The sequence below is a fragment of the Manacus candei genome, unplaced genomic scaffold (assembly GCF_025592945.1).
Source record: "Manacus candei isolate 608988 ecotype Guabito, Panama unplaced genomic scaffold, ASM2559294v1 h1tg000028l, whole genome shotgun sequence".
In the NCBI taxonomy this organism is placed as follows: domain Eukaryota; kingdom Metazoa; phylum Chordata; class Aves; order Passeriformes; family Pipridae; genus Manacus; species Manacus candei.
Window position 1 is genome coordinate 41,955,009 of NW_026138076.1, and position 12,546 is coordinate 41,967,554.

The 12,546-nt window shown below is 37.2% G+C and overlaps 1 protein-coding gene across 1 annotated transcript in view; it reads left to right on the forward strand.

Moving 5' to 3' along the window:
- The window catches only part of IQCM (IQ motif containing M), a 75,329-nt gene that overhangs the window by 1,136 nt on the left and 61,647 nt on the right, over window positions 1–12,546 (forward strand). Inside the window, 6 exon segments of the mRNA XM_051790140.1 lie at window positions 2,372–2,455; window positions 2,457–2,561; window positions 2,563–2,618; window positions 4,940–5,081; window positions 5,244–5,473; window positions 10,411–10,488. Of these exon segments, the coding sequence (XP_051646100.1) occupies window positions 2,372–2,455; window positions 2,457–2,561; window positions 2,563–2,618; window positions 4,940–5,081; window positions 5,244–5,473; window positions 10,411–10,488 (695 nt within the window).

Below are 12,546 nucleotides of genomic sequence, written 5' to 3' on the forward strand. Positions count from 1 at the left end.
TGCTTGGAATGTCTTTCACTTTTTTCTCCTCCTTTATTTTCTTCATTCCACTGGCACTTTCAATTCAATTTTTCCTTTCAAAATATTAGCCTTCACAGAGTTTGCTGAAACATTCTTCTGTTTTTCTGCCCTACCCCTCTGCTTAGTTCTACAGCATCTCTTTCAGTGCCTTGTTCTTCACACTGAGTGTGCCGGGGCTTTCTGTCTGTCCCTAAAGGGCATTCCCTCTGCACTTCATCCACTGCCATTTTATATTGATGACTTATTTCTGACCCATCTTCTGTAACTATCAATCTTGCTTCTCATCACCCACTTTGGTGGTATTCCTGTCTCCAGCTTTCCTTTCCCCAGGTTGTGTATCTCTCCAGATTGTCCATATTGTCTATCATACCCTTTCAGTTCTTTAGCTGTCTCTTTCCTTCTTTCTAAATTACATTGTTTCTGTTCATTATCTTTGAGTTTCTTCCACAGCTCTACTTTTGTCCTATGTGTTTTTACCTCTACTACATCACTGGTGCTCTCTAACCCTCTTTAATGAAAACAAATTTGATAAGTGCTGTATTTGTGCCTCTCCTGTGCCTGACAAGATCATATGCTTCTTGAGACGAGCTACATAGGAAACTTCTCCCTTTTGCACATCCCTTCTAAAGCTGGTGTCAAATTAAATGTCTCACAAAAATAATTAGTTCATAGTGTTTAGGGTTGAGGATAGCTGCATTTTCTTCCTTTTCCCTCTTATTTCATATTGTTTTTCTTTGATTGTAAGTTCTTTGAATTTGGGGTTGCATCTGTACACAAGTTTGGAAAGCGACTAGCACAGGATACAGAAAATACTTTTAGAATATATTCTCTTGACTTATGAAGAACAAAGCCCTTCATAGTATTTAAATATTTAAAGTATTACTACTTGCTGTGTTTAGCACGTACAGCCAAGTAACTGCAAGCTGACTTCTCCAGAGAGTGTAGTGTTATGGCAATTTATATTAAAATACTTGAAAACTCACATGATTCTCCCAATTTACACAATTCTACAGATTTGACATCAGTAAGCCAAAAAGCTCCTAAGTGTAAATATCACCAGCAGTTCTAAGTTACTAAGCAGAAGACAATGTTGTTTCTGACCATTGAAAAGATTTTCAGCTGGGCACCAAGGAAAGGATAAAGGAAGGAATGTGACCCCTTCAAAGGGATGAAGTCAATGGGAGAGTGAAAAGGCTCTCTCACTGCATCTTGAACAACAGAGTGTTGGTGGGAGAGGAAATCACAAGCTTTGAGGAGCCTACGACAAAACCCGATTAAGGATAAAGCTCTGGAGGAAGGTCTCAGACAAGCTTGGTTATAAAAGATCCATAGGACATTTTCTCCTACTGATAAGAGTAATTGAGGCCTTGTGAATGCACCCCTCTTTTGTGGTATAACAGCCTGCAGCAAAACCAGGCTCAGAGTTTAGATGGAAGAAGGACTCTCTAAAATACTGTGCAAATACTACAGTAATTCACCTCTGTTGAACTACCTATAGATAATGGGTGTAAAATGATTGTCAATTAAGCTTTTCTTCATTAAAGCTCTGGTAATTTTACCTACATGAGCATTACAAAATGCACCAATACAGTGGCCCTTGTTAGAATAGGGACCTACACTGTATGTTCTCTAGATAAGACAGGGGTTTCTGTACTTCGTATCTGCGAGCTACTGATCGTGCCACAGGTGTGATAGAATACTAAACAGCATTAACATATTTAAAATATAATTACAACTATTGGACGACATTCATCCATAGCATAATGGGGCAGCTGTATTATTAGATAGTCCTTAGGAAATTGAATTACTCTAATAAATGGAAATGACTGTTATTTAAATGGAAGACTATTTGCATAAAACAGGCCAATGCTAAGTGACCAGCTGCTAAATAGGTGTAAAATCTAATCTCAAAGTTCTGGGTAAAAGATGGATGAGTTCTTGCCAAAGACTTTCATATTTGGGCTCTTAGCCTATAAATAAAAATTTTGTAGCAGAAGAAGCTTCAAAATCTGAACATTGCAGCTGAATTTATTAATTTTCCTTTTTCATAAATTTTCCTTACAAACAAGCTAATGATTGTCATTCAACAAAATCAACAATTTCTCTGAAGTGGAAATCAAAAGAATAAAAAGTTGATGCAGTTTCTTTTCATAATGCCACTGTTGGACTTGTGGCATTTCTGAGATAGCTGTTTCATTGTTATCTTATTCGATATCAGAAGATTGGAGACGACTCATTGTAAAAGAAATAATTAAAAACCATAATCACCTTAATAACATATATATTCACTTTATCAACAGAAATGGAACAGGTCCATTTCTTCCCAGCAATTTTTTGTGCCTTGTTGCAGCTGGGACTCAACTCAGACTCTTCTCTTTTAGAAAATAATGCCAACACTTGGGACAGAAAAGGTTTTGGAAAGGCCAGTCATAGGAGTTCTTCAGCAAGATTTTTGGTTAGAAAAAATATTGAACAAGTTACCTGAAAGACCACTTTCTTTAACGGTCAGCTCTGCATTCCCTGGGAAACCTGTCAAAATTTTACAAGGCTTGCATCTACCTATCTCCACAGACCACAGTGGACCAAGAAGGTGAAAGGTTTTTTCCTTTCACATGGAAGTTTCTAAACATGAGGAAATTCAGTACTTTATACCCCCTTTTATATCATGAGGCCACTTTCTCCTGTGACTTGACACTGGTACTTTTCCATGTCCATTAATATTTTTATTCATCTGATGAGTACGTCATAATCTTCATGCTCTGTAAGCATGTGTAGCTTGGTTTATGAATAACAAACACTAGCAAAACTGCACTCTTTTTTCTACCCATCTCCCTTTGGTGGATTGCACCTCATTTCAAATACTCTGAATCAAACCAACTTCTCTACAAGTATTCATCTCCATATTTAGATAGATAATGAAAACAAAATGTGTTTAACTAAATTTAGATATCTATCTGGAGTCAAACCACAGCAAATAATGGTAGGTAGAGGACACTGGTACTGTGATATGTAGTTGAATGCTTAAGTGATCCCTTTGTAAAAGGTGACATGGAACTTGCACTAGTTCATTTAGTTAGCTAAGTCTGTGCACAACGAAGGTATCTGATATTTGCTGTCTTACTGGGTGGTTAAGTAGTTCTCTCTGGGAATAAGAGACATTTAGAGCGTTTCTGGAGAGACAGTGCCTGAGGCAAATTTGTTTCTACAAAGAGAATCCCTAAACAACAGAGAAAAGGGAAGAACAGGATTGCTGAACAACAAAAAAAAAGGGGAAAAAATTCTGAAATGTTTATTTTCATGAACTCATACTTTCTTCCAGTTTTGGTACCCTATTCCTTGAGTTAGAAATACAGCAGTAGCTTAAATTATCTCTTTTTTTGTGTGTCTTTATTCTCGTACTGGTAAAAATGCAAAATGGACAATATTAGCTCTATTCTGCCTCAGTTAAAATTACAGTTTTCTAGGAGATAATGGACCAAGATGCTCTCAGAGATTGTACTTTCTTCCCTAAAGAAAGCTTTCTGAAATCCTGAATTATACTTGCCAAACTGAAGAGAGTTATTGGGTTGCATCTCTTAAAATTTTCTTAATTTGAGACCCCTTTCTTCTGTAATACAAGTGTAAGAAAGCTACAGAAAGGGCAGTATGAGCATAACCATATTAGCACACTGTGGTTAATTTTCATGCTTATCGTGAAATCCCTTTTTCCACATGGTGGAATAGGCTTGAGCTGCTACTAAAGTGAACTCAGAAAAAGTTCAGTGACTTCTAAAAAAATAAGACCTCCTGAGCGTGTTCGCTCACCTAACTGAATATTTCAGTAGACCTAATGCAATTATTCATCAGAGCAGGACTGGCACAGAATATGTGAGTAGTCTCCTTTTCCTTGCTATGTTTATAAAACTACCCAAATTCTATTAAATAAAATTTTCCCTAAAATAATCAGTTTCATAACTTCCCATAACCTTCAGCACTAACCTTTTTAGATACTTGTGAAATTAGATCTCCTGAGCCTTCCATGAAATCATCAGAAATGTGTAATGCATTAGGATTGTATTTGTTTTACTGCATAAATACAAGCAAGCATATTTATTCATTTTCAGAATGCTCTCCTCCCCATTGAGAATTTTCTAAAGACACTGTTGTTTTTTTCTAAATGTAAGCGGCAAAGAAATGTGTCCCAGGCATGTAATTTCAGTAGTGTCTTCTTCCCTTATGAGTCATTACTGCTGAAATCAACACTACTTGGGATGTGCTGAGGAACTTCAGTAGTTCTTTAATGTTTTCAAACAGTAACATCTGTGCATGTTTATGACTTCATGCTCTGCCTTAGCGTTGGTCTTGGCTAATGCTTCGGGCTGCTAAATGGTTGTACTTTTAGAGAGTAGGGTCCCTGCACTTTGCAAGAAGCAAGAGAATTAATGTTATTCAATATTTCATTGAGCAGAACAGCAGCAATGCTGCAGAAACAGACCTACTTTTATCAGAGCCGTACATGTTTGTTTTGAGCTTGCACTATATTTTCAAAGGTAACTGATATGCTGTTTTTTTTTGTTTTGACTACAAGTCATGACCAAATCCTTCCTTTCTACTTTCATTTAGAGACAATGATGTTTCTGGGTCTGAACACCTTTACATATTCTTGCATAGAATATTATTATTATTATTATTATTATTATTATTATTTTTTCAGCTATTATGATGGCTGGCTGGGGGGAGAAGAGATATAGAAGGGGAGAAGCAACAGAGGTGAATAAAAGGCTGGCTTGGAAATATATAGTGAGAAAGGGAGAGAGCAGATCCCAGGGACCAGTCATGACTTAAAACAACCCTTCTTTAGGAGGTGGCTGAAAAGAATTTAGCAGTGGAAGCCTGTAACCATTCTTGCTTGTACTTATGCTAACATGTATTTTTATAGAGGCTATATAAGAGAAATTCCTGAAAAAACTCTTACAAATAGTCTTGGTGGAATTTTGGTCATCATCTGTCAGCATACCTTGAGTATCAACATCAGAACGGTTGATCGTTGGACAAAAGATGCAACGCGCAAATTGTCAGAGGTGAGTCTGCAGTCTGGCAGGACTGTTGGTTCTGCTGCCCAGACACAAGGCAAGGATAGTAGCCAATTTTCAGGAAAATTATCTGTGTCTGACTGTACTCCATCATACCTTGCCCTACATCTTTACACAGTATACTCAAATTTTTGGGTCTTCTATGTATAGCACATAAATGAATTATTTTTTGGAGCTCAAAATCCTAATAAAACTGTGGGGTGTGAAATGAAAGTGCCAAAATGTGAGAGAGATGTTGCACACTTGCATGTGAAGAGGAAAGACAGTGTCAGATGGAAAAGCCAAAGGATTAATGCTAATATTAAGTCTTCTCATAAAAGATGTGTATCTGGTATTTGGAACAGTGGAGTACTGTATGCTGGAGAAGTTCTGGATATCCTGTAAAGCCTTTCCATGTACTTGATGATACATAAAGAAATCTTGAAAGGTTAATGCCAAAGACAAAAGTTTTCTACTTGATTTCCACATTTGAAATTCAAAGTCTCCAAGGAAAATTCTCTGTTGATTGAGGAGCTAATAACATGTTAATAATCCCAAGAACAAAGAGACTGAAGATTGTACAACTCTTACAAGAATGGGCTTAGGGTAATTCTGTTTAAAAGAGTTTGAAAACCTAAGGAAATATCTGACATAAGGAGATGAAAAATATGCAGCCTGTCTAACTTCCCCTGTGGAATGTGAATTTACTGATAACACTGAAACTAAACAAACTATTATCTGTGTTAAATAAACATTTACACATTTTGAATGCAAAAGAGGAATATATGTTTTACTTTCAAATTACAGATCACACTTGTATGCCACTTCATTTTACTGAAATTTAGGGGTTTTATTTGTTTTCTTCCCAGTATTTTTTATGTCTCTTACAAATATGAGTGTTTGCAAGAGAGAAGCTTAAATAAAGATCTATTTTGGCAGTGTGCTGAACTGGTATGATGGGGCTTGGAGGAATGAGTGTCTTCAGTTTTACCCCACCTAAATTGTACTTGTGGCATGATTATGTGGATACTAAAAGGAACAGAAAGCTTCCAAATTCATCTATCTGTGGTGTCAACACAGTACAAGATGTAAAACATTGTTAAAGTTAGAATATATTCATTTGGGGAAGTAAATGAGAAGTAAGAGGGAATAATTTTGTTGTTTAAGGAAAGCTTCTGAAGTGATGGGAAAGAAGTGGTGCTTATAGTGCACATATTTGAAGGCTGTTGAATGTTTTTGTTGTCTTTGGTACTTCTAAAACAATTGCTGAATGCATACATTCCTAATAAGATCTTTTCTAAAGCAATTTTGATGCTTAAAAGTGGTTTAGTTTTCTCCGTGCTAGTGAATATAAAACAGACCTATGTGGAGTGTGTGGTCCACTGGCATAATTCTTTGGAGTCCAAAATTAAATGCAGAGTGACATTGGAGAAGATGCCTGTTTGAACCATGTGCATGTGTTCATTGTTTTTCTGAGAAATTTCTCATACTCTTGTAGAAAAACACGATGTCTTGGTGTCTCTCTTGAACTGGCAATGCTTATATGTCTAGGAATAAATGTATTTTAGATCTTTGTCATATCATCTGCCTTTTTCATAGAGAGAATAAGTAGTTGTCTGGGATCAACTCTGTGAGCAGCGCTTTGGAGAATGAGAAAGAGGAGAACTTGTCTTTCAGGTAAGACTTGGAATAATTGGCTGGACTACTAATAGTTTTTTCTCTCAAAACCAAATAAGGAACTGACTGCCTTTTTACAGGTTATGTGTTGTATTCACTGTATATTCCTCACTCTAAATTCTTTCAGAAATTATAAAGTTTTACAAAATCTAGTTCTGCTTGCTTGCTTGTTTAAATTTATTTTTATGGAGTTCACTGTTGTTTCTTCAATACATAGATTATTCCCAAGATGTTACTGAAAAATGCAGGGTGAGCTATCTTGACAGTGACACACTTTAAAGACTTACATTCTTACAGGAAGAGGAATTGATCCTTCCTTTTTATATGTATAAACTTTTTAGTCTAAACTCCAGGGTTTTTTTCTCATTGATTTTAGTGGCCAAACTCATATCTACATTCTGTGATCTCTGGTCAGGCCCTATTCCTAAACTAAAACATGACTGAAATGTGATAAAACACTATTGGAATGTAAATTTAAAAAAAAAATCAAAACCCACATACATAATTTTTCAGGATATGTAATTTGCCTATATGAAATAACCTACCATATAGAAAAAAAAAGCAAGATATTTTGTTCTCTTGTCCTAAGCAAGGTGGTGATAATTTACAGCAGCTGAAGATCTGACCCAGTTCTACTCCCAAAAACCAGCTTTTCTCTTTGTTCAGCGTGAGGTAATTGTTTTGTGGCACATTTCTCCCTTGTGGTAGCACCATTTCTTGGGAATCTGCATAGACCTGGGCTATACAGCTCTGTCCTGGCATCTGTTTACTCAAGGCTGCAGCCCATGTGCTCTGATGAGACTATGTGTATGAACACATGCCCCCCCACCCACATGAGCAATGGAGCACACTCTAACACATTATGGATACTTTTATGGATACTTATTGACAGTCTCGGACGATACTTTGCGAACCAAGTTGCTTTTATGCTTTTGATAATTCTAAAGATTTCTCAAATATCCTTATTACCATTTCAAACACCTTCTTGGTAATGCTTCAAAACGGTTGACAAAAACTCCCTTTTATCATCTGAATTCTGACGCTTGAAGGAACATTCTTAGTGGAACATTTTCAATTTCAATTTGAGATTAAAATATCAGTAGGGGAATATAGAAGTCTAAGTGTGTGGTTTTAGAGACTTATTTTATCTGTTTAGCAGGGTAATTATATTTGCCTTGTGTAAGCACAACAAAATGGCTGCTCAGAGAAAACATTTTAGCTCTCTCAGAAAGCTTCACTGATTCTTTCCACACGTTCTCAAAGGAAGAGAACATTTTAGTTTATGAAAGACCTTTCATTTGCCCCTGATTCCATCCATCCCAAAAGCTCAAACCTCAATAAATTTACTAAAATATTTATTTGATGATTTTGAAGGATTTCTACTGTTTGGTATCCCCTCACCATCACCCACTTCTCATGTGAACCTAGATAGACAAGAGAAGTGGAATCATACTGAGGGGAGGAAGTAGGGAGTAACAAAGATGACCACTAAAATGCAGAAAAAGCAGTAGGGGAGGACAACTGCATGCAACTATATTTTCATTGAGGTTTATAATCCTGAATCTTTGGGCTTCTTTTTTGATTCTGTTGAATTTGCCTGCACCTTTGTGACAGCTTTTTTTGAGCTATAGCTCCATTCACTGAAAATCCTTGCGAGTTCCTGTTACAGTCTCGCACACCTGCGGTTGCATTTTCACCTTCTTACATGTTTTGTAAGTGAAGGTAATAACACAAACATGTTGCCAAGCTGGTTTAAGGGCACAGGCAATCCACTGCAGTGGTATATATCTACTGAGGTGCAGAGACCTGGCTGAAAATAAAATTGATAGTGCCCCACCATCATCAGTAGCACATGAACATGAAGCCTAAACTCAAAATCAATGGAAAAATCTATTTGGAATTTCTTCTTTGCCTTCTCTTGTATAAGGTGCTTAAGGTTCTTCAAGAATTCCAGGAACGCTCATATAGTCTTCCAAAATCCATGTGAATTCATGTAAGGTTCCAGTGGTGACACTCCCAAAGAAAAAAACCCCAGCTATACCTATACTTGTGGATTCATCTGATGTTGCTTTCAGTGTAACCTTTTTCAGCCTGAATGTCTCATGTAACCTTTCCCTCTCACTTGGAATTCATGAACAACCTAAGATCAGCCTCCTGGCCACTTCTGGAGTACCTTATAAAAGGACATGAGAGACTTAAAGCTAAGGCATATAATCTGGATTTTGGTTTGGGAAGTGTACCTATCGCAGTAATGAACAGAATTTGGTACCATGCTTCAGGGGGGGAACTGTTCTTGGTGGGTGTCACAAAATATTGGGGTAAGCAAAAGGTTAAATGCCTTTAACACTGGTGAACCCTGATAAGCCTCTAGTAACCTTCCATACATAATGTATCCTACATCTTCATGAACACAATTTTGGCTATTCAATTAATAAAACAGGATAAAAAATATGTTCTTTACAAGATGCCATAGTTAAAAACCAAGCTCAACTGCATACCTGGGTCGTGATAATGATTTCCTTTCCACGAATTTCCTGTTAACTTTTGATAATATCTGGGTTCTTGTGAGCATGGTTTCACAGCAGGTGTGGGAAAAAAATTGCTCCAGTTTTAAAAGCACTTTGTGGTACTGTTGACTATTGCAATTCTCAGTGGTTTATTGCCAAGCTAGAGCTGAAACTAAGATGTGCTTATAGCATGGAGTCTCCTGTGGCTCCTAGTTACTTTGCAACAGTTCTAAAAACTGCCCATGGAAGCAAACTCATTCCCTGGAATGAGAATGTGTTATGTGTCCAGCATTATGCAAAATTAACCACAGTCAAGCAGCTAGGTTAAAACATGTTAGATAAACTTATTTATGTTATTATAAATGTATTTACAGATTTAATGGAGCCCAAAAGCACAATGTCCACGACTGAATTAAAATTCAGCAAATATGGGACTGGTACTCACAAACCGGTACTCACTGAGTAGTTCTCAGTAATTGATTTTTCAAACAGAATATACTTTTATTTCTGAAAATTGCTTCATGCGACAGCTACGCACCACATTATTTTAATGGTAAAATAAATGAAACATCTGGAACTGACAGAATTACTCCACAGAACAGCAAGTGAACAGATGAGGAGACAGATTGGCATGGCTATGGAGAAGCAAAAGCCAGACCAACTTGCTCCCACTGATCCAGAAGAGAATGAAGCTTTACAAAAGTAATTCTCCTTGTCTCACTGACACCCATTATTCACATAAAATCTACAGCATATCTGTAGGCAATGCCACTTGCCCACAGCTCTTTACCAAAATGAATAAATGGGTGTTTTGCAGCGCTACCATAGAAAATGTTTGTTTACTTACATTTTTTGACTTCCATACCCACAATGCCAACATGAGTGGCAGAAAATTACAGTCACAATGACAGAAGTCAGTCTGTGAATAACTAGAGTGAAGTCACCAATTTATTTTCTATTATCACAAAGCAGTTTTTAGATTGTAATAACTTTAAGCACATTTAGAACAGCTAATTTAGAATTTAAAGATGCTGACATTAAAAAGTCCCCAACCCAAAACCTAGTGTTTATTCCAGTGGTTAATTTTGACTTTTAAGTGTTTAAAAACATATTTTGAATTGATATTTGTCTTTGTTTTTATTTTTATAAAGCAGATCCTTGGACTTACTCTGCGCTTTTTCTGGACCGTGTGGTATTCCTAGGTTTCAGATCACACACAAAGATAAAGAGAAGTAAATTCTGTTCTTGTATAGAGAATAAATAGAATATTATTAACCTATAGTGAGTATCAGAAAAAAAATTATCTTGAGTTTTTGGTGGGAGAGATATTTTTATAGAATTCCTCATGTTGAGTGTATTCTTTCTAATGTTCTACAAAACTTCAAAAGGTTTATAACACTGATGCTACACAAATTAATATGTATATTATTTTTTTAAAGTCAGACTTTTTTTTTGTAAATCCATGTAGCTCAGAGGCAACACTGTATGTATCTCCCAATCCCCTCCTACTGACTAAGCTTTGCTAGCTTACTTGAAATCTTTGTGCTGTGTCTTTCAAACCCAAAGTACAACGTGTCTTTTTCTGTGAGATATGACACATTTTCTTTGTATAAATGAGCATGTACCAAGGTCTTGTCTGACTGACAGCACCGTTGTGGTCTCAAGCAATTCTAGCATGCACCAACCCCATCCTAAACCTTACTTCTCTACTTGGGCAATCCAAAAGCAGTCAGATCACCTGGCCATAGGCTGTTCTCCAGGGATTTAGGTACTGGGTTTAAAGCTTAGCTGATGGTATGGTTCTGGTCTGTGATCCTCAGACCTAACACCTGTTCCTATCTGCTCCAGCCTTGGTTCTTGATGCTGACTCTTGGATATGTATCCCTCTGTCCTGCCTCCTGTCCCAATTTGTTTCTGCTGCCAAACAGTCACCCTAATCCTGCTATAGCCTTCTTTGTTTGACACCTCCATTTTTCAGGATGGATCTTGTAACCCTCAGCTGAGTCTTCCCTTGCCAGCATTTACTGCTTGAATCTTGAATTTAGCTTGTATTTAGCTTTTCACCGACCTAAGCTGCTGCAGTATAAGGGACAGCCAAGATCCTGAACTCCTCTTCTTCCATGGAAATTAACTAAAAATATTGTGGCTGAAAAGAGATTTGCAGTAAAAGCTCCTGATGCAAAATTGGAGACTTAATGCTTTTGAGACCTAAGGAACTTACTCAGATCCATCTGTTTCAGGCAAAGGTCACTGAGAAATAGATAACAATAGCTGATTCTTGCGAAAATAAGACACTTATCTGACCCAAGCTTTCCTTGATAAACAGAAACAATAATAAAAATGTGTTTGCCAAAGACGCTTCTTGGGGCTTTTACAGACTTAACTGGGCTCTGAATCATGATAGCCACTAAACATTTTCTTAATCTACTGCACTTAAAAGTCCCCAGATAGGCTGTTGCTAGCAGCAAACTGATCTGTCTGCTTTGATCTTCCCTTTTCTCTGCACTCTATAATTTTAGTGTAAGGAAATGTAAGGCTGTGAATAGCCAATGGATTCTGAAACCATCAGGTATTGAGAATGAGTTAACATCCGTTCTGTCTTGCTGTGCCTTCTGTTTAGGTCTTTTGAACATTTCGAAACCTAAATTATCCTGCAAACAGACAAAAAAGAACTGATCTAAGCTACTATCAATAGGGTACTAGTGTCTGAATGAACTGGAATGTTTAGACTGTATCCACAATGTGTTTTTGTAAATAATGTTTTAAAAGGCAAAGAAAGGCTCCGAAAACCTGCATTTTATTGTTCTTTAGGATTAAATTTCAGCATGACAACTTGCCTCAGCGACAGCCTATAGTTGTCCACCCCCAGATTAGATCAGGCAGGGAGCTAGCTCTCAATTAAGGCTTGTGCTTTGGTCCCTCGTTCCTTACAGGGGGAAGCAATCTGTTACAGTCTATTCAGCACAGGATTGCTTTTCTTTCCTATCTGGTCCAGATCTGCTGGCCAGCAAGGCTGGATATCCTGCTCCCACCACTCATGCTGTGCACGTTGGTGTATTCGATGAAGAGGAGAAACCTCTGTGGAGTCACCGGGAGCTGTAGTGCCGTTCAGAGGAACAGAAAAAATGTGAGACAATCTTACAAAAAAATTGGAACTGTCCTTTTCAAAGGACACAGTTGGCTTTAGTTTGTGATAATCTCCTACTTGGGTCAAAATGACTGTCCCCTTGATTGGTACTACCATTTGTACTATAGGTAGAGAAAGTTGAAGCTGAGCATCAGCTGAGCTG